The sequence below is a fragment of the Sinohyriopsis cumingii genome, chromosome 2 (genome assembly GCF_028554795.1).
Source record: "Sinohyriopsis cumingii isolate HCF-2022 chromosome 2, ASM2855479v2, whole genome shotgun sequence".
Lineage (NCBI taxonomy): Eukaryota > Metazoa > Mollusca > Bivalvia > Unionida > Unionidae > Sinohyriopsis > Sinohyriopsis cumingii.
Window position 1 is genome coordinate 15,867,589 of NC_142962.1, and position 23,982 is coordinate 15,891,570.

Sequence of the window (23,982 nt, forward strand, 5' to 3'; positions counted from 1 at the left end):
CATATTTTAGGTAGGTTACCAGTAATCCATAAATCATTGAAGAGTTTTAAAAGAGATGTTAAAGATGATTCTGGAAGATGTTTTAAAAACTGGTAATGTATTTTGTCAGGCCCAGCGGAAGTATCATGGGCCTTGTCTAAAGCCTCCATAAGTTCTGATAGTGAAAACAGCTGGTTGTAGCTTTCCGAGTTGTTGGATGTGAATTTTAAACGCGACTTTTCTTTTTGAGTTTTCAATTTTTGGAAGGCTTCGGTATGTATGCATTTCTGTCGATTACGACGACACCACGATGAACCTAAACTCACGCTGGACGGAACACCTATTCCAGTTGTTGAGGAAACAAAATTTTTGGGTATTATCTTTGACAGAAAACTGACTTTTATTCCACACCTAAAAAACTTGAAAGCCAAATGCTTAAAAGCACTTGACCTACTTAAAGTAGTAGCGCACACTGACTGGGGTGCTGATAGAAAAGTCATCCTGAATTTATATAGAACGTTTATTCGCTCCAAACTAGACTATGGTTGCGTTGTGTATGGTTCTGCCAGAAAATCGTATCTTAAAATGCTTGATCCAATTCATCATCATGGAATAAGACTGGCTCTGGGAGCATTTAAAACATCCCCGTGTGAAAGCCTTCTAGCTGAGGCGAATGAACCACCGTTATCGCATCGTAGAGAAATGCTTTCCGCACAGTATGCTCTCAAATTAAAATCAAACCCTCTGAATCCTGCTTTTTCGGCTGTTTTTCAACCCAAATACAAAACTTCATACGAAAATAAACCAAACGCCATACCTTCCTTTGGCATTAGAATATCATCCAGCCTTGACACTACAAATATAGATCTTTCTAAAATTCAGAAAACATCCATCTCCGAAACACCACCCTGGCTAATTAAACAACCAAAAGTACGTTTTACGCTACACGATGGAAAAAAATCCGAAACAAACCCTTCTATCTTCCACAACTCTTACCATGAACTCCTCACCGAATTTAAAAACTACACCAGAATTTACACTGATGGATCAAAGGATGAGGAAAAGGCTGCTGCAGCCTTTGTTTGTGGAAATCACACAACGCAAGTTCGCTTACCAAATGGAGCATCAATTTTTACAGCCGAAATCAGAGCAATAGACCTTGCTCTGCAACATATAGAAAAGAACCGTATTTCAAACTGTATCATCTTCTCCGACTCGCTATCAGTACTCCAGTCACTACACAATAGAAAACTGGAGAACCCATTATTGAAAAACATACTTGTAAAAAATACCGAGTTGAGTGTCTCCCACAATATAATATACTGTTGGTTACCTAGCCACATTGGTATTAAAGGTAACGAAAAAGCAGATCGCGCTGCTAAAATGGCCCTTTCTCAAGAACCATCTGATTTTAAAATACCATATACTGATTTTAAACCTTGTATCAGAAAGTTCTTACGTCAGAAGTGGCAGGCATCATGGAATGATGCTGTAAATAACAAACTTCACGCAATCAAACCAACTCTAGGAGAATGGACTCCTTCCTACAGAACCATTCGTAGGGAGGAGGTAGTCATTGCAAGAATCCGAATTGGTCATACTTATATCACCCACACCCACATACTAAAAGGTGAAGACCCACCAGAGTGCGTTTCTTGCAATGAACCATTCACTGTCAAGCACTTTATGATAGAGTGCTTTGACCTACAACCTACGCGCGATCGTTATTACATTGTGCCTGACATGAAAGAACTTTTTGATAATATAAAAATCACTCGTATTATAGAGTTCTTGAAAGCTGTAAATATTTACTCTAAACTCTGACTTTTATGCTATCACCTTGTGCAGTTTTATGCAATATATGTACCGTCCCATTTTAATACCTATTCATCTTTTTTACATCTCCCGTTGATCGGGAAGCTTTATTTTGCACCGTTGCCATCTTACTGTTTTTAATTTCAACCATTTGTTCTTTTATATCGCTGGTCGATATAGGACCTTTTATAAGTTTTAAAAGATTATACAAATAACACTTTGTTTGGCGCTAAATAGCCTAAAAGTGCTGATGCGCCGTTAAATAAACAATCAATCAATCAATCTCTTCATATTTGCAGGAATTTGATAAAATTAGCTATACTGTACATGTATGATGACCATTTTATCCTGGTATATATGGAAACCTTCAACTAAGATACAAAATGATGCTACTCCGCTAACCCCAGATAAGGCAAGAGTTAAAATTGAGGAACATTACGTCTCATTCATAGTATCTTGATGATTACCTCTGACTGGCCTCCCACAGCAGAGATTTCTTATTGATGGAATAGCTATCCTACGAATAATGGGGTAAATCTGCCCAAACTGACAAACTGGATAACAGGAATAAGTTGCTCTTACTGTACCTTGAATTGGTAATTGTTCCCGATATCCTTCAAAAGGGTTCGCAACAGTAAACCTATTGGCTGTACAAGATTCATCACATTACTCCATCCTAGGGTTCCCATGACTCCTTCTGATTTTTCAACCTCCCTGCTGCTGCCATCTTCACTGAAAAACAAGTTATCTCAACTGTCAATTGTGTAATTGATTAATTATATCAAACTTGTCACAAGTTAATACTAAAGGTTAATTTGGTCATCAACTAGGATCAATGGGAGTGGGGTGAGCCCTGGCTACCAAGTGGTCTAAAGTGCTTGCCTTTGGAGATCACTGTCATCTCACCTGCCCACATGGGTTTGAGTATTGGGCTTGGCCAGTTATACTGCTGCCTTATACAGTCTAACTTAAAAATGGCATTTAACCCCCAATAATAACAACTAGGATCAAGCTAAAGTAACTGCCAGAATTACACTGAACATGTAGGTAATATAATAAGAGAAAATGAAGAAATTAACTAACATTCTGTGTTCATTCCAGCAATGGAAAAAGTGGGACTCAATGGACAGAAATAGATCAATGAGTGGGGGTCATAAAAAATATAAAAAACAGGGGTTGCAAGAAATATAATTACCTGTTTCTTGTTTATTCAAGAAATTCAACATATTAACTCAAGCCACTCGCACCACAGATTTATTAATTTCTGCAATAAATATTTCCAGCATTATGTTCAGAATCAAGTTTTGATCACAGCATGGCTGTTTTAAAATCTCCATGTCTGCTAAAATAACCATTTCCAATGATCAGCAGAAAAACATTATATGGTCATGCTCAACAACTTCTGCAAAGTATTTAATGCTGGAAGACAATCCATGTCCTGAAAGCCTATGATCATTATTACCAGGCTCCCCTTTTGCCAGTTTGCTGTACTTAGACAACCAATTCCCCTCTGGAATTTATTTTGAATATTTTGAGTTCACATTTTTTCCTCTCTGTACCCACTTTAGAAATAAGGCAGCAATGTTCTAGCTGAAGATTTGATCTTCTCTTTTTCTATTAAATGGCCATCAACAATATGCTCTTGATCAGTGTCAATGCTAATCAAAATGGCAATAAGCGCACTCTATTAAGTAAGCTTGGCACATTTCAATTCAATGAGTCCAAATTAAACTATAATGATCATTTATCTTTCTTTCTTGTTTTTTAATATTTTTATTTGCCCTACAGACACCGTAGGGGGAATTTTCTTGTGCCAAATATTAAAAAAAAAGTTCATTAGCACAATGGTGCAGCTATTTGTAGGGTTTTACAGTCATACATACGACTGAAGTTAAAGATTTGATTGATTTAATATAAGAACCAAGAAATATTTTCATCAGCTTTTCCATCTACTAAATTAATGTTGAGTGGACATGATATTGCTCAGATTACACCGGAAAACATCTGGACATTTTAAAGTATCAAATATCCATGACAAAAGAAAAGGATGACATTCTAACATTACTAGTAGTTAAAATTTGATCCCAATCGGTCAAGTACTTTTAAATATTTGAAGTTTTTCCAGGGGACACAACTCATCACAAACATATTGCTTTTCTTGATTCTAATGGCATTACAGATGAAGAATAACAATTAATTTTTTTTATACATTTTCTATAAAATACATTTAAATTAAGAGTCATCCTCAGATAAACACATCTGTAAATGAGAATAATATTATATTGCAGAGAAAAATGGATACTGAAAAGTAGACTTTTAATATTTTAGGTCTGAGTTTTCTGGAAAAGAGAACAAGTACAATCTCCAAGTTTAATTTATTATTAGTTGGCAAGGTGTCTGGTGACATATTAATAAGGCCTGCCAGATACAATGTTAAGAATTAAGAAAATTAAATTTTTTTTTTAAACACTGAACTTTCAATTTAAACTGCTGCTAAAATTATCCAAATAGCTGTCTGAATGTATAGTAACCATCCTTTACAACTTTCTAACTTTGCAACAAAATTACCATTAGATGAGATCATTAAAATTTTGTAAAAAATGATTACTCTAGCAGTGACATCATCAGAACTCGTGAATATTAATAAGACTTATCAAAGCTATCTCTCTGACATTTTTAAAATGTAAATATCTTAAGAACTTCTATACCGATTTTAATAGACTTTTCATTGTCATTCATGTTAAGTTGTCCTCTTTATTTTTATTAATATTTCTAAATGTCAGTGTCACTTTAACTGATTGCTATTCAAACAATTTCATTAGTCAGATTTTCTCAAGTGTTTGCAAATTAATCCTAACATTAAAGACTTCTGTTTAGTTACTGCTAGTAATGGCAGCTGTACTGGATAGTGGATACACACTATCTGCACTATGTGAAATGCCTTAATGTCACAATACTTCCTGCAAACTTTGTTCACATAGGTGAACATGGTTTACAGAATCTTCCAGAACTTTTCTCTGCTGAAGTCATAAGAGCCATTCTTTTAAGGTGGATCAATGTCATTTGTAAAAACATGCAAGTTTCTAATTTCCAAAACCTTCTTTAAGAAATTTCAGCCCAAATGATCAATACTTTGAGTAAAGTCACATAATGAGTTTTACCATACTATGCAGATGTGCCTACATTTGATGGCAGGTAAATATCATTTGCATTAGATGGACGCAATAGATATGCCAGCCAGGAAGCTGAATGTGGAATATGACCAAAATTAGTTTGGCAGTTTCTCAAATTCAAAATGTAATGAATAGCATTTCTGAAAATGGATTATTATTGGGACTAAATTTTGTAATGTCCTTGAAGGTACACAGATCTCTGTTTATGGTAAAAATTATTTATTATAAGCTGGTAACTTAATTTGTTTTCTATCTGTAAGTAATGTCTACCCTCTCACATGCTGGATTGCTAATTGTTTATGCAATTTTGAGAAAAAAAACTAAATAGAGAGAATGATGATAGAAAGAAAACTCAAACAAACAGACAAAGGAGGCATGACATATGTCAGGGCAAACCTTAACATCACGTGACAATACTGAGAGGTTATACTGGAGTGATATATCCTGGGCCAGACCATAACATCACATGACCATATTGCCAGGAATAATGGAATGAGATATCCTGGGCCAGACCATAAAATTGCATGAACATATTGCCACGTAATAATGGAATGCTATATTGTAGGCCAAAATGTAACTTTACATAACTATACTGCAAAGTTGTTGTTGTTGTTGTAGGGTTTAATGCCATTTTTCAGCACACGATAGGCTATACATGGCGGCCAGTATTAATGATGGAGGAAGAACCCGGGAAAGCCCCGGAAAGAACCACCGACCCTCGAGAAGCTACTGGCAAGCTTTCTCACATATCCACATTGGCCGAATCCGAGACTCGAACCCATGCAGACAGAGGTGAGATGGCAGTGATCCATAACGGAGAGCGCTTTAGACCACTCGGGGCCCCATACTGAAAAGTAATGGAAACAAGTATATGCTGGACAAGACCATAACTTTACATGACCATATTGCAAGGAGATTATGGTATCACATATTTTTGGCTATTGTTTCTCATGACCATACTGCCAGGCAAGAAAGCATGACATGTGCCCAGCCACATCATAACATCACATAACCATACTGCCAGGCAAGAAAGCATGACATGTGCCAAGTCACATCATAACATCACATGACCATATTGCCAGGCAAGAGAGCATGACATGTGCCAAGTCACATCATAACATCACATGACCATACTGCCAGGCAAGAGAGCATGACACATGCCAAGCCACATCATAACATCACATGACCATACTGCCAGGCAAGAGAGCATGACATGTGTCAAGCCACATCATAACATCACATGACCATGTTGCCAAGCTAGAGTGCATAACATGTGCCAAGTCACATCATAATATCACATGATCATACTGCAAGACATGGGAAAAAGCTAACTATCTGTAATATTAGAAAATCAGGCCCCTTCATCATAAAAATTTTACTCATCTCTAGCATTACATATATTCTGACCAAAGAAAGAATGCATTTGTCTATTTTGATTATCTGGATTAAAATCTATTACTAAAACTGTCGACTAGTTTTAAGATGAAAGGTCAGATGTACACAAATAGCTGAAGTCAATATGACATATAGAGGATCTCAAAAGGGTAATGATTTAATACCAAATTTATTAAACAAGTTGAATAATTTCCAGCTTTTGCTTGCAAAAGCTGGATGTTATTCAATGAGTTTCATAAATTTAATATTATATTACCCTTATGAGATTCTTTTTATCTCAGTTTTATTTCAGTGGAAATTATTTAAATAGAAAGAAGAACAAATAAATTTTTCATTCTGACAGACTCTGCACCTTTCATTTCTTGTGCATAAAAAATTGTCCCAAACAAAGTTGAACTAGTATTAGTGTTTAAAATAGTCCCAAACAAAGTTGAACTAGTATTAGTGTTTAAAATTTGATTATACTTTTATTACTAACTTTAAATCAAGGAACATGCCTCCTTCCAAATAAACAGAACATTTTACACAGAATCATTTTTCAACACAGAATGTCCTATGTGCATGATTTTGCATTGGTATATGCACTACCATTAGAGAACAGTAGACGGTCCATGTTTACGTAACCTAACATGTCACTTTCACAACTAAACATTACATTTGCAGTATTTGATCTGGAACAGCAGACTACAGAATATGTAAATTTCATCTTGAGTCGGAATTGCATCACATATTTACCATGTAAATATGCAATGGTTGGATAAACTTCTGTCAGTATGGAGACCGGTTTAAGTCCACATTCTTCTGTGAACACAGGTGAGTTTATTTACTTCTGTAAGTTAATATTTAAATCTTGTTTGTATATAGGGTGGATTCCATGCTACAGGTATACTGCCCTCCTTCCATCCCCACCATACAAACCCACAACTGAACAATACCCTTAGTTTTACTTCTTGTTGTTGTTCTTATCTTGGAGTTTTAGCCATTTTTCATATTATGATATCTTACATATGACACAGCAAGCCTCTGTAGGGACAAACTGGCCATATTCAGAACAGAAGACCATTCCCCCCCCCCAATTCCTTTCGTGATGAGAATAGGAAAATGGCTGCCAAAATGTTCATTGAAAACAAAAAATTAAAGAAGGCAGGGTTAAAAATGTTTTCCCATGATCACAGCCACTCAGTACAGGAAATACAGCACAATAATTTCATGGGCTTATTTAGACCAATCAGAATCACATAAAGTGATATGTTCACATGTTATGTCAAAAATATTAAACTGCACACACTGTAGGCAACGAGTATTGACTATGTGATAAAGTCTTCATATAAATTAAGCCAGTATAACAGCCTTCGTATAAATGATGTCAATATGTTATGATCTTCATAAACATGATGTCAAAATGATATGGTCTTCATAAATATGATGTCAATATGATATGGTCTTCATACATATGATGTCAATATGATATGGTCTTCATAAATATGAAGTCAAAATGATATGGTCTTCATAAATATGATGTCAATATGATATGGTCTTCATAAACATGATGTCAATATGATATGGTCTTCATAAATATGATGTCAATATGATGATATCTTCATAAATATGACGTCAATATGATATGGTCTTCATAAATATGATGTCAATATGATATGGTCCTCATAAATATGAAGCCAATATGATATGATCTTCATAAACATGATGCCAATATGATATCTTCATAAACATGATGTCAATATTATATGATCTTCATAAACATGATGTCAATATGATATCTTCATAAACATGATGTCACTATGATATGATCTTCATAAACATGATGTCAATATGATATGGTCTTCATAAATATGAAGCCAATATGATATGATCTTCATAAACATGATGTCAATATGATATCTTCATAAACATGATGTCAATATGATATGGTCTTCATAAATATGTCAATATGATATGGTCTTCATAAATATGATGTCAATATGATATGGTTTTCATAAATATGATGTCAATATGATGATATCTTCATAAACATGATGTCAATATGATATGGTCTTCATAAATATATCAATATGATATGGTCTTCATAAATATGATGTCAATATGATATGGTTTTCATAAATATGATGTCAATATGATGATATCTTCATAAACATGATGTCAATATGATATGGTCTTCATAAATATGTCAATAAGATATGGTCTTCATAAATATGATGTCAATATGATATGGTTTTCATAAATATGACATCAGTAAGATATGGTCTTCATAAATATGACGTCAGTAAGATATGGTCTTCATAAATATGTCAATATGATATGGTCTTCATAAATATGATGTCAATATGATATGATTTTCATAAATATGATGTCAATATGATGATTATCTTCATAAACATGATGTCAATATGATATGGTCTTCATAAATATGTCAATAAGATATGGTCTTCATAAATATGATGTCAATATGATATGGTTTTCATAAATATGACATCAGTAAGACATGGTCTTCATAAATATGATGTCAATATGATATGGTCTTCATAAATATGATGTCAATATGATATGATCTTCATAAACGTGATGTCAATATGATATGGTCCTTATAAACATATTGTCAATATGATATGGTCTTCATAAACATGAGGTCAATATGATATTTTCATAAACATGATGTCAATATGATATGGTCTTCATAAATGTGTCAATATGATATGGTCTTCATAAATATGATGTCAATACGATATGGTTTTCATAAATGTGATGTCAGTAAGATATGGTCCTCATAAATATGATGCCAATATAATATGGTCTTCAAAAAAATGATGTCAATATGATATGGTCCATATAAACATATTGTCAATATGATATGGTCTTCATTAATATGATATCAATATGTTATAGTCTTTGCATAACTAGCTGAACTTTTTATATCTGAGAAAAATTTCCAAAGTCCACATGCAATACAAGTCATTTTTGATTCTTCAAACAGCTATTATATACTAGTACAGAATGAATCTGGCTGCTTAAGGGAAGTAAAATATTTAAAGAAGAAGAAAGGTGTGTATGTGTGATTTGGATTTTTAATGCAACTTTTTAAAAAAATTCAGTCATATCGCTACGATGTCTGCAGTATGGCAGTTTATAGTGATGTCTAGCACTGGGGCTTCATGCTGCAGACATGTAGCATGATGTCCCACCCAGTCGCATTATCCTGACACCAGGTCAACCAGTCCTAACACTAACCTCTTAATGCTGAGCGCCAAGTGAGGCATTGTTAGTACCATTTTTGTATGTCTTTGGTATGACTCAGCTGGGGATCAAACCCATGACCTCCCTAATCTGAGGCAGATGCTCTAACCACTAGATCACCAAAGCAGTGAAGAAAAAAGGTAAAACCTGACAATGGATGGCAAGAAATGATTACTGCTGCAGGAGATTAGTCTATTCTTTTGCACAACTGAATTTTTGTGATTAATTATATACATACTGTCTTCCAAACTGGGCAGCAGATGTGTTACCAGCGGTGCAGATGGCAGCCTCGACAGCTCCTATCAGGGCTGTAATTCTCTGCATATGTGCTGTACCCAGGTTCTCCAGTTGATATAGATTCTGTACAGCTGTCAGCTGTCCCATTAAAGAAGGATACAAGTCTCTGAAAATTTGGTGAGGACAAATTAAATAACATGATGATGCTAAAACATAAAGCTTCCTACATCTTCAAAGTCATATTAAAAAAACTCTTTCAAGAAATGTTTCATTATTAAAATGTTTGGGTCTGCAGCTTGCACGCTAACTACAGACATCCGATAAAGATGCTGTGAAAGGATTTTTTTGTGATCATCCAAAATGCCACAAAGTACTAAAAGTAAACATATTGACAAAATGTTGGATATGGGCTAGTACTGCAGTTATTGGATTTCCTAGTTTTAAGGGGGCAGGATAGTAATAATACAGCAGAATCAAATCAGGTAAGGGCTATACAAGGCAATGATAGCTTTTCCTTTCTAATTAATCAAAAACAAGTATACCAGAATATCCTTTTCTCTATGTAAATGGTGATAAACAGGTAACACACACACACACACAAGAAAAGAACTCAGAATACAGTACAGCTCACTTGTATGCCAAATCTAATTTTTCATACTGGACCAAGAACAAATGTTCCATTTTCTAAGAGAATCATATAATGGTACCCAATGTACATTTTAACATTTGTTTTCATAATAAAGGTTTAGCATCCTAGAACCAATCTGATAGCATCCCTTATCCTCTGGGGTACAATTAAGCAGCAGTCTGTATTGGAATTTTAGCAAATACAAGGAGTGACCTATTTTTGGAATAATGGTATCTTGCACACCATAGATTATCCACACAAAGGTACATTGCTCAACAAGTAACATTACTTGAAAATTGACCAAATTCAGAACTCAGTCAGTGCCACTGATGCATGAAATATATGTTAATGTATCCTACTTTTGATAATGGATTCACTGTTATGTATATTTAATTTGTATTGTGTGCTTGACCATGAGTGAGGAAAGGATTTTAATGTGTATCTGGTATACACTGTTACTTATATCTGAGTTCAAGATCCAGCCTTATTTCCAAACTCAGAATGTTCTGGAAGAAAACTTGTGACCAACATCCTGTCATTTTATTGTCTTAGGTTTTTATATATTATTGTGGAAAACAAAATCATTCATTTTTGTTTTAAGTTCAGTCTGTGGAATTATTTATTGTTGTGTACAGATAAAACTTGGGGGGGGTGCATTTATTTCAAATATATTGGATACAAAGTGATCATTGACTTTTGGGACTAAATCACTATTTTGGGATTATTGTGAATTCATTCAAAGACATTCAAGATTATATCATTATGATACATCAAGACTGTTGGTACTTCAACCTATTCAAGACTATTGGTACCTCAGTACATTCAATACTGGAATTAATTCAGAACATTCTATACTTTTGGACTTGTAACAGAATGTTTAGGGTTATTTGGGATTTAATGTGCAATATTGTAAGTTCCTTTTAAATTTTCACTTTGCATTCTAGGGAAATAAATTGTTAGTTAAATTTAACAAAAACCTGTTTTGCTTTTTTGTTACTCAGCTTAAGACCTTAGGGTCATAACATCATGGATGAAGCCACATGACAGAATACTCAAAACTGTATGACATGCCGACCAAATGCTCATTGTAAAAGTGTCATGAAATAAAGGTCACAGTCACCAACTTTTGACATGACAGTTTAGTCCTCTCCAAGATATATTACAAGTCCCAATAAGTTAGAAAATGACACTGGAAAACTTCATTGCAAAACTGGTCTAAAGTAATGCAGACAACTAGCTAGACAGGCTTATGACTTCAACACTGTATGCTCCTTCCTCATTCATTGTGGATCATACAGTGTGTCTCCCCTGAAAGCAAAGCAAAATGTTGCCCTATGGTAGGAAGAAAGAGGGTTTAAGAATCTGACCTGATAAAGCCAACATAAAACTTCAATGGTCTAGTTCAGAGTTTTACAGCACAGCAACATAAGCAGGTTATTTAGTGCCAGGTCAGTGTGTTTTGCCCAAGAACACACCCTGATAGCTGACCCAAGTTGATTCAATTGTAGATTTCAAACCAGCACCCTATTATGACTCCAAGATCCTAATGCCTACATTTCACTACAAATTGCAGTAAGTAAATATTGTATTAAAAATTAATGAGAAAGGTCAGGAAAAAGTTGTATCAAAGCACAGAGGTAAAATCTAAATGCACAGTTTCTGTGTATTAACATAATCCATACAGGTGATATATACTTCATAAAGGTGAGCTAAATCATATACTTCATACAGGTGAGCTAAATCATATACCTCATACAGGTGAGCTAATCATATACCTCATAAAGGTGAGCTAAATTATATACCTCATAAAGGTGAGCTAAATCATGTACCTCATACAGGTGAGCTAAATCATATACCTCATACAGGTGAGTTAAATCGTATACTTCATACAGGTGAGCTAAAAAAGGACAAGCATATGCTAATCCACATTAAAAAGTGAAATACACTGAGTTCCTATTAAACTTGAACTTTAAACACAAACTTTAATTGCACAAAGCAAACTTTAACATCAAATTTTTCACGTAAATTCAACCAAAAAAGAATCTGAAAATATGATACAGTGTGTAAAATAAGGTCAGTGCTAATGAAAATAAAAATAAATGCAAAGTTCCTTTCTCTGAACTTTAATCAAAACATTAAACTTCCACCTCAGACCATTCCCACATAAAATGCCAATAAAATCATAAAAATTGGGTAATAAAAATAGTGAATAAGGCTTAGCATATGCGAATGAATACAATGTAGTGAAGCTTAAATGCATAATTTGTGATGCTAATGAACACACATCCATGAAATTTAAGTGCATAATTCTTTATGCTAATGAACACACAGCAGTGAAATATAAATGCATAATTGTTTATGGTAATGAAGACACAGCAGTGAAATATAAATGCATGATTCTTTATGCTAATAGACACACAGCAGTAAAATTCCAATACATAGATTTTTCTTTTGATCCATAAATTCAAACAGTCAACGCATACTTTACCTGCTGTCTGCATCTGCTTATGCTGGACTTACAGTGTCAGCTCTCCTGTATTTCCCAAAGGCAATCCAAAATGAAACCAAACATGCAAACAATTCCATTCTTGTCTACTGGATTTATGTACATGGTGAACAAAGTGACTAAAATTAGTCTGTTCCAAGAGGTCAGCAGGCATAAAGCAAAATGAATGAATGAATTAACAAATGAAAAAATGAAAGAAGAAATGAAAAAATGAATGAATGAATGAATGAATTAAACATCCCACCCAAACAAGACAAGCTGCCATTGAAAATCTGAATGCTAAATACGTACACAAAGAGATCCTCTGCCAGTCCATACAGAAGGCAAACTCTCAACATGCGTAGTGCTTCAGTCTGTAATGCACAGGACTCGCTGTCTGGAAGCTGTGTACACCTGCAACACCAAAGGTCATAAATGTGGACAATTTCATCTTTATTTAATTTCTCTTATGTTCACAAGCCAGTTATAAACTGTAACTGTTAAACTTCAAGCAGAGGAATAATATACTTGGAGTATCTGAAAATTACAACAATTAAGCACAATTTAAAAAAAAAAAAAAAAATCAGACATTCATAAAAATTTAACAATGTGGACTCTTCTTTTTAATCCAATATTGAAGACACTGACAAACTGAACTGATCACATAGATGCATTTGCAAATATGCTTTAAAACATTTCACAACCAAGTAAACTACTGTATGTACTCGCTTATAAGCCGAGTCAAATTGCAAACAATAAAGATCCTGATCTGCTGTAGCATAATGCGCCTGCAGACTAAGGTATATGTTGTTTGTTCTACTGATTACTCTTAACAAATTGCACAGACCCAGATCTGCCAGTGCATTATGTGATGGCAATCTGGGTCTGTGCAGTTTGCAGCTAGACTCAACTTATAGCGAGTTCTGTTATATGCCTTCCAATATGCTTTGAAGGTATATTTTACATGTAGGTATTTGCCATATCATGGTGTCATATAAAAACTTTATTTTGGACACCTAACCACCACAGATGATCAGCATTTCTCTGTTCATGATTTTCCCAAATTGCATCTATTAAAAAATATAAAATTAAGATCTTACAGTCCAGGCCCTAAAGATTATCTGCTTTAGATTAGTTTTTGGCAATTACTGATATATAATGCAATGAAGTACCAAGAATAAATGGTTCTATTGTGAACTGTATCCAGCAGAATACAGAGAAGCCATCACTGAAGCTGCATCTATTGAATAGTAAACTAAATTTACTGGGGAGGTAACTGAAGGGATTTTTGTTACAATTTTTATTTATGGTCGAGAATGATTTGGAACATTAAACCATAAATAAATATAATACTGACAAATTTTAAAATAATATTTTACACTAAATAATGTGTCTTTCTCATTCAAGAAATACAATAGAATAACTGTTAAAAAATTATGATTTCATAAATATTAGGTAAAGTATTAGAGAATTGAAGGGCAAAGTGTGATTAACAGAATGATGGCTATAAAAATTTCAGCAGACTATAACAGCTTACCTGACACAATATTTCTGGTCCCCAAATTGATGTTACAACCTTTTTCAGTTATATTATCAATATTTAATATTTATATATTTTTAAAATGTAAAATCCTTGTAAAATAGAGCTTTTAGACAACCTTGTTTCAGTTAAATTATCGATATTTAATATTTATATATTTTTTAAATGTAAAATCCTTGTAAAATAGAGCTTATAGGAATGTGTAGCAATTTAAACCATATATTAAATTTTAATTAATTGTGACAAGTCAATTACTTGTGTCATGTACAAAGACCCTCCGCAAAACGTGGCATTGCAACCTCCACTGGAAATATCAAAGGCTGTATATAATTGAACCTGCTTACAACAAGGAATCATGAGTGCTGAAACTTTTGTCACAACAGAGTTTCTTTATAAACACAGATTATGTTTTCTCTAAAACTTAAAATCGGTATTACATTAAATGCATCAAAATGTTAAATGTAAGTTCATTATAAGTGGACTCCTTTTTATTCATTTATAGCTTGGAATTCCTAAACACCTTATTCTTTGCATGAGAAAACTAGCCATTTATAACCATTATTATGGTGATGATGTCAAAAAAGTGGTTTTTGACAACTAGTAGTACCAAAATTTGAGATATATTTTTGTGGTACCTGCAATAAAACTTCAAACACACCTGTACACCTCTTACATGGCAAAAAGCAATATTTCCATTTTATGACAATAAATAAAATTTGAGATTTTAAAATTCTGATCTTTGGTAAATAATAAACATGAAATCTTCACTGACTTGCGTATAATTTGCTCAATCTGGCAAACAATACACATGAAATCTGCACTGACTTACGTATAAGTCACTCAATCTGGCAAACAATACACATGAAATCTGCACTGACTTACGTATAAGTCGCTCAATCTGGCAAAGAATACACATGAAATCTGCACTGACTTTATATGTATAATTCGCTCAATCCGGCAAAGAATACACATGAAATCTGCACTAACTTATGTATAAGTCTCTCAATCTGGCAAACAATACACATGAAATCTTCACTGACTTGCGTATAATTCGCTCAATCTGGCAAACAATACACATGAAATCTGCATTGACTTTATATGTATAATTCGCTCAATCTGGCAAACAATACACATGAAATCTGCATTGACTTTATATGTATAATTCGCTCAATCTGGCAAACAATACACATGAAATCTGCACTGACTTTATATGTATAATTCGCTCAATCTGGCAAACAATACACATGAAATCTGCACTGACTTACGTATAAGTCACTCAATCTGGCAAACAATACACATGAAATCTGCAATGACTTACGTATAAGTCTCTCAATCTGGCAAACAATACACATGAAATCTGCACTGACTTACATATAAGTTGCTTAATCTGGCAAACAATACACATGAAATCTGCACTGGGTTATGTATAAGTCGCTCAATCTGGCAAACAATACACATGAAATCTGCACTGACTTACATATAAGTTGCTTAATCTGGCAAACAATACACATGAAATCTGCACTGGGTTATGTATAAGTCACTCAATCTGGCAAACATACACATGAAATCTGCACTGACTGACATATAAGTTGCTTAATCTGGCAAACAATACACATGAAATCTGCACTGGGTTATGTATAAGTCGCTCAATCTGGCAAACAATACACATGAAATCTGCACTGGGTTATGTATAGGTCGCTCAATCTGGCAAACAATACACATGAAATCTGCACTAACTTATGTATAGGTTACTCAATCCGGCAAAGAATACACACAAAATCAGCACTGACTTACATATAAGTTGCTTAATCTGGCAAACAATACACATGAAATCTGCACAGGGTTATGTATAAGTCTCTCAATCTGGCAAACAATACACATGAAAACTGCACTGGGTTATGTATAGGTCGCTCAATCTGGCAAACAATACACATGAAATCTGCACTAACTTATGTATAGGTTACTCAATCCGGCAAAGAATACACACAAAATCAGCACTGACTTACATATAAGTTGCTTAATCTGGCAAACAATACACATGAAATCTGCACAGGGTTATGTATAAGTCTCTCAATCTGGCAAACAATACACATGAAATCTGCACTGGGTTATGTATAGGTCGCTCAATCTGGCAAACAATACACATGAAATCTGCACTAACTTACGTATAGGTTGCTCAATCCGGCAAAGAATACACACGAAATCAGCACTGACTTACATATAAGTTACTTAATCTGGCAAACAATACACATGAAATCTGCACTGGGTTATGTATAAGTCTCTCAATCTGGCAAAGAATACACATGAAATCAGCACTGACTTACATATAAGTTACTTAATCTGGCAAACAATACACATGAAATCTGCACTGGGTTATGTATAAGTCTCTCAATCTGGCAAAGAATACACATGAAATCTGCATTGGATTATGTATAAGTTGCTCAATCTGGCAAACAATACACATGAAATCTGCACGGGGTTATGTATAAGTCGCTCAATCTGACAAACAATACACATGAAATCTGCACTGGGTTATGTATAAGTCGCTCAATCTGGCAAACAATACACATGAAATCTGCACGGGGTTATGTATAAGTCTCTCAATCTGGCAAACAATACACATGAAATCTGCACTGGGTTATGTATAAGTTGCTCAATCTGGCAAACAATACACATGAAATCTGCACTGGGTTATGTATAAGTCGCTCAATCTGGCAAACAATACACATGAAATCTGCACTGGGTTATGTATAAGTTGCTCAATCTGGCAAACAATACACATGAAATCTGCACTGGGTTATGTATAAGTCGCTCAATCTGGCAAACAATACACATGAAATCTGCACTGGGTTATGTATAAGTCGCTCAATCTGGCAAACAATACACATGAAATCTGCACGGGGTTATGTATAAGTCTCTCAATCTGGCAAACAATACACATGAAATCTGCACTGGGTTATGTATAAGTTGCTCAATCTGGCAAACAATACACATGAAATCTGCACTGGGTTATGTATAAGTCGCTCAATCTGGCAAACAATACACATGAAATCTGCACTGGGTTATGTATAAGTCACTCAATCTGGCAAACAATACACATGAAATCTGCACTGACTTATGTACAAGTCTCTCAATCTGGCAAACAATACACATGAAATCTGCACTGGGTTATGTATAAGTCGCTCAATCTGGCAAAGAATACACATGAAATCTGCACTAACTTACATATAGGTCGCTCAATCCGGCAAAGAATACACATGAAATCTGCACTGGGTTATGTATAAGTCGCTCAATCTGGCAAACAATACACATCAAATCTGCACTGACTTACGTATATGTCGCTCAATCTGGCAAACAATACACATGAAATCTGCACTGGGTTATGTATGTCGCTCAATCTTGCAAACAATACACATGAAATCTGCACTGGGTTATGTATAAGTCGCTCAATCTGACAAACAATACACATGAAATCTGCACTGGGTTATGTATAAGTTGCTCAATCTGGCAAACAATACACATGAAATCTGCACGGGGTTATGTATAAGTCACTCAATCTGGCAAACAATACACATGAAATCTGCACTGACTTATGTACAAGTCTCTCAATCTGGCAAACAATACACATGAAATCTGCACTGGGTTATGTATAAGTCGCTCAATCTGGCAAACAATACACATGAAATCTGCACTAACTTACATATAGGTCGCTCAATCCGGCAAAGAATACACATGAAATCTGCACTGGGTTATGTATAAGTCGCTCAATCTGGCAAACAATACACATGAAATCTGCACGGGGTTATGTATAAGTCACTCAATCTGGCAAACAATACACATGAAATCTGCACTGACTTATGTACAAGTCTCTCAATCTGGCAAACAATACACATGAAATCTGCACTGGGTTATGTATAAGTCGCTCAATCTGGCAAACAATACACATGAAATCTGCACTAACTTACATATAGGTCGCTCAATCCGGCAAAGAATACACATGAAATCTGCACTGGGTTATGTATAAGTCGCTCAATCTGGCAAACAATACACATCAAATCTGCACTGACTTACGTATATGTCGCTCAATCTGGCAAACAATACACATGAAATCTGCACTGGGTTACATATAAGTAGCTCTATCTGCCAAACAATACACATGAAATCTGCACTGGGTTATGTATAAGTCGCTCAATCTGGCAAACAATACACATGAAATCTGCACTGGGTTACATATAAATCCTTCAAACCTTGGCAAACAATACACATGAAATCTGCACTGGGTTATGTACATGTCTTTCACTCCTTGGCAAACAATACACATGAAATCTGCACTGGGTTACATATAAATCCTTCAAACCTTGGCAAACAATACACATGAAATCTGCACTGGGTTATGTACATGTCTTTCACTCCTTGGCAAACAATACACATGAAATCTGCACTGCGTTACATATAAGTCCTTCACTCCTTGGCAAACAATACACATGAAATCTGCACTGCGTTACATATAAGTCCTTCACTCCTTGGCAAACAATACACATGAAATCTGCACTGCGTTACATATAAGTCCTTCAATCCTGGGCAAACAATACACATGAAATCTGTACTGGGTTATGTACAAGTCCTTCAATCCTTGGCAAACAGTTATCATGAAATCTGCACTGGGTTATGTATAAGTCTTTCAATCCTTGGCAAACAATACACATGAAATCTGTACTGGATTACATATAAGTCTCTGAATCAGTGAAATACAAAAATATAATCTCAATAGCTATCTCTAATACTTACAATGAACCCTCATCTGCCAAGTACCTTAAGATGCGCGTCTTCATGTGGTGTTTGGACAGCTGAAATCATGGATTAAGCAATTTAATCAACTTATACATCTCTATTTTCAAAACTGTATACACTACAACATCAAAATATTTATACACCATGACATCTTATAAGAATTATGCACCCGACCAGATCTACATATTTGACTTTATATATATAAACATTAATATCTAAGCACTCTGAATTATCTAAACAACTAAATATACAGGACTTTCTACATCATCACATCGAAATATTCTCTACTTTCATCATGTCTGAATATTCAAAATTGCATACACCATCATACATAAATAGTCAGGACTGTATATATGACACCTTAATATTCAGGACTGTATACACTATCACATCTAAATATTCAGGACTGTATGTATGACACCTAAATATTCAAGACTTGAATAAGCTGTCACATCTAAATATTCTGGACTGTTTCTAAACATCACATCTAAATATTCAGAACTGTATATGATACTATTTCTAAATTACTCAATTAGCACTAATTAAGCCTCAATTCTAAATTGTTGATATCAATACTCAAAGAAATAATGGACCATTTCATATATTACTGGTGGCCATACTCTGTGTCAGGTTTATTCTTTGTAACAATAAGTAGAGGTCAATGGTAGGTTTAGTTATATTAAAAATCTTCTACTGATTCATGACCTATTCAGAAATTACTTTAATCCTAATAAACAATAATGAAATGCTCCTCTACAGCTATCCAGAGTAAACGCCCATGGCCACTAGATGGCAGCTACATCAATTAGTCAAATGGCTGCTCTGGTTTACTGCCTACTGCTGCAAATATGCAGCTGCAAACTGTGCTGTGATCAACAAAGATATAGACATCTACAATCTTATTTTCTGCACTTGAATATATCCAATCAAGAAAGAAAGATTATATCATTTGCAATTTCCATTCCAGAAAGACTGTTACTGGCGACTCTTGACTGCTATATCCAATCTAAAAAGACTGCCACTACCATATCCAATCAAGAATGAGTGCCAATACCAACTCCAATCAAGAAAGACTGCCATTACCATATCCAATCAAGCAAGACTGCCACTACCATATCCAATCATCAAAGACTGCCACTATCATAGCTAATCAAGAAAGACTGCCATTACCATATCCAATCAAGAAAGACTGCCACTTCCATATCCACTCATGAAAGACTGCCACTACCATATCTAATCAAGAAAGACTGCCACTACCATATACAATCAAGAATGAGTGCCACTATCAACTCCAATCAAGAAAGATTGCCATTACCATATCCAATCAAGAAAGATTGCCACTACCATATCTAATCAAGAAAGACTACCACTACCATATCCAATCAAGAAAGACTACCACTACCATATCCAATCAAGAAAGACTGCCACTACCTATCCAATCAAGAAAGACTGCCACTACCATATCCAATCAAGAAAGACTGCCACTACTATATCCAATCAAGAAAGACTGCCACTACTATATCCAATCATGAAAGACTGCCACTACCATATCTAATCAAGAAAGACTGCCACTACCATATACAATCAAGAATGAGTGCCACTATCAACTCCAATCAAGAAAGATTGCCATTACCATATCCAATCAAGAAAGATTGCCACTACCATATCTAATCAAGAAAGACTACCACTACCACATCCAATCAAGAAAGACTACCACTACCATATCCAATCAAGAAAGACTGCCACTACCTATCCAATCAAGAAAGACTGCCACTACCATATCCAATCAAGAAAGACTGTCACTACTATATCCAATCAAGAAAGACTGCCACTACTATATCCAATCATGAAAGACTGCCACTACCATATCCAATCATGAAAGACTGCCACTACCATATATAATCAAGAGACTGCCACTACCATATCTAATCAAGAAAGACTTCCACTATCATATTGAATAAAGAAAGACTGTCATGGTCACTACCAATCAAAACAAGAAAGATTATGTCATTTGCTACATTATAACATTTGCTACAATTGACTGTAACATTCAGGCAAGAAAGATTGTCATTCGCTACATACAATCAATAAAGATGTCATTTGCTATCTATATTCAAGAAAGACTGTCATTTGCTACATCTAATCAATAAAGATTGTCATCTGCTACATCCAATCAATAAAGATTGTCATTTGCTACATCCAACCAATAAAGATTGTCATTTGCTACATTGAATGAATAAAGATTGTCATTTGCTAAATCCAGTGAATAAAGATGTCATTTGCTACATCCAATGAATAAAGATGTCATTTACTACATACAATCAATAAAGATTGTCATTTGCTACATCCAGTGAATAAAGATGTCATTTGCTACATACAATGAATAAAGATTGTCATTTGCTACATCCAGTGAAAAAAGATGTCATTTACTACATCCAATCAAAAAAGATTGTCATTTGCTACATCCAATCAATAAAGATTGTCATTTGCTACATACAATCAATAAAGATTGTCATTTGCTACATCCAAACAATAAAGATTGTTATTTGCTACATCCAATGAATAAAGATGTCATTTGCTAAATCCAATGAATAAAGATTGTCATTTGCTACATCCAGTGAATAAAGATGTCATTTGCTACATCCAGTGAATAAAAATTGTCATTTGCTACATCCAGTGAATGAAGATGTCATTTACTACATCCAATCCAAAAAGATTGTCATTTGCTACATACAATCAATAAAGATCAACATTTGCTACATCCAACCAATAAAGATTGTCATTTGCTACATCCAGTCAATAAAGATGTCATTTACTACATACAATCAATAAAGATGCCATTTAATATATCCAATGAATAAAGATGTCATTTGCTACATTCAAACAATAAAGGTTGTCATTTGCTATATCCACTGAATAAAGATGTCATTTGCTACATCCAATGAATAAAGATTGTCATTTGCTACATCCAATCAATAAAGATTGTTATTTGCTACATACAATCAATAAAGATTGTCATTTGCTACATCCAATCAATAAAGATTGTCATTTGCTACATCCAATGAATAAAGATGTCATTTTGCTACATCCAGTCAATAAAGATTGTCATTTGCTACATCCAATGAATAAAGATTGTCATTTGCTACATCCAATCAATAAAGATTGTCATTTGCTATATCCACTGAATAAAGATGTCATTTGCTACATCCAATGAATAAAGATTGTCATTTGCTACATCCAATCAATAAAGATTGTCATTTGCTACATACACTCAATAAAGATTGTCATTTGCTACATCCAAACAATAAAGATTGTCATTTGCTATATACAATGAATAAAGATGTCATTTGCTACATCCAATGAATAAAGATTGTCATTTGCTACATCTAATCAAGAAGGATTGTCATTTGCTACATCCAATCAATAAAGATTGTCATTTGCTACATCCAATCAATCAAGATTGTCATTTGCTACATCCAATCAATAAAGATTGTCATTTGCTACATCCAATCAATAAAGATTGTCATTTGCTACATCCAATCAATAAAGATGTCATTTGCTACATCCAATCAATAAAGATTGTCATTTGTTACATCTAATCATGAAGGATTGTCATTTGCTACATCTGATCAAGAAGGATCATCATAAGCAATGCCTGATTGTTAGATCCAATAAAAAAAAATGATGTCCTTTGCAAAATCTAGCAAGAATGAAACTCATTTGCTACATCCAATCAAGAAAGACTGTCATTTACTACATATAATCAAGAAAGAAATATTGTTATTTGCTATAATGTTTTTCAAAATGTATCATAGCAAGAAGCAGTAACAGTTTGACCAAGCAGATGACATAATTACTGTCACAATGTGCACAAAGTGCCAGTGTGAGCTAGTTTATTTCAAATAGATGAAGGGAAGTAAATCTTTCAGCTTACCTCCCTGCCCACACATCCTGGATAATTACCAATTTAAGCTTGAGCAAAATTTATAACAGGATGATTGCATTTGTGGGGCAGGGTGGCATGGATTGATAGGGATAAGATTGGATATGTATTCTCTGAGAAACATAATTTACAACAAAATTTCTTTCCTCTGTCAAATACATTTACCTCAATTTATTCACATTAGGAGAATTCGAAAGAGGAAGAAATGCATGAGCATCTAACATCTACCCACAATACCCTATAGAAGCATGACAGGATGAGCCTCTCTTAACATAATGGCAGCACAATGGATATTATGTGTTTATACTTGTGTGAAGGCAATCCTGTGGGTCCCACACTCGGCTATGGCCTTACATGTAGAAGTTTCCTAGGCAAATCTAGCTAAAGCTATGAGGAATGTTTGGAAGAAATATTTAACAAAATACATACTTTCTTATTAAAAGTTGATAATGTTGATTCAAATTTTCAGGTCATATCAACCATATTCAGAGTGCACAGCCACTTCCTGTCTTGCCACTGCAGCAGAAGGTGTTTGATTTGTGTTAGGACAATAATATATGATCTAAACAACCCGAGATCTGGTACCACTCTGCTATGGAAGCCATGTTTGGGACACAAATTACAATAATAATAAATTAGCTGAAGAACTAAATGTACCTTGCATATACAAAAATATTCATATTCTTTTCTATCCTCCACATGGACATTCCTAATGTAAAACAAATCTTAAAAACAATAAAAGCAGCT

General features: G+C 34.4%; 1 protein-coding gene across 1 annotated transcript in view; it reads right to left on the reverse strand.

The window, feature by feature from the left end:
• Positions 1-23,982, reverse strand: part of LOC149804377 (RNA polymerase II-associated protein 1-like) — a 126,438-nt gene that overhangs the window by 41,213 nt on the left and 61,243 nt on the right. The window contains exons 12-15 of the mRNA XM_089932272.1: positions 19,290-19,348; positions 13,274-13,375; positions 9,850-10,014; positions 2,382-2,526 (exon numbers count right to left, since the gene is read on the reverse strand). Of these exons, the coding sequence (XP_089788398.1) occupies positions 2,382-2,526; positions 9,850-10,014; positions 13,274-13,375; positions 19,290-19,348 (471 nt within the window). The remainder of the gene's footprint in view (positions 1-2,381; positions 2,527-9,849; positions 10,015-13,273; positions 13,376-19,289; positions 19,349-23,982) is intronic.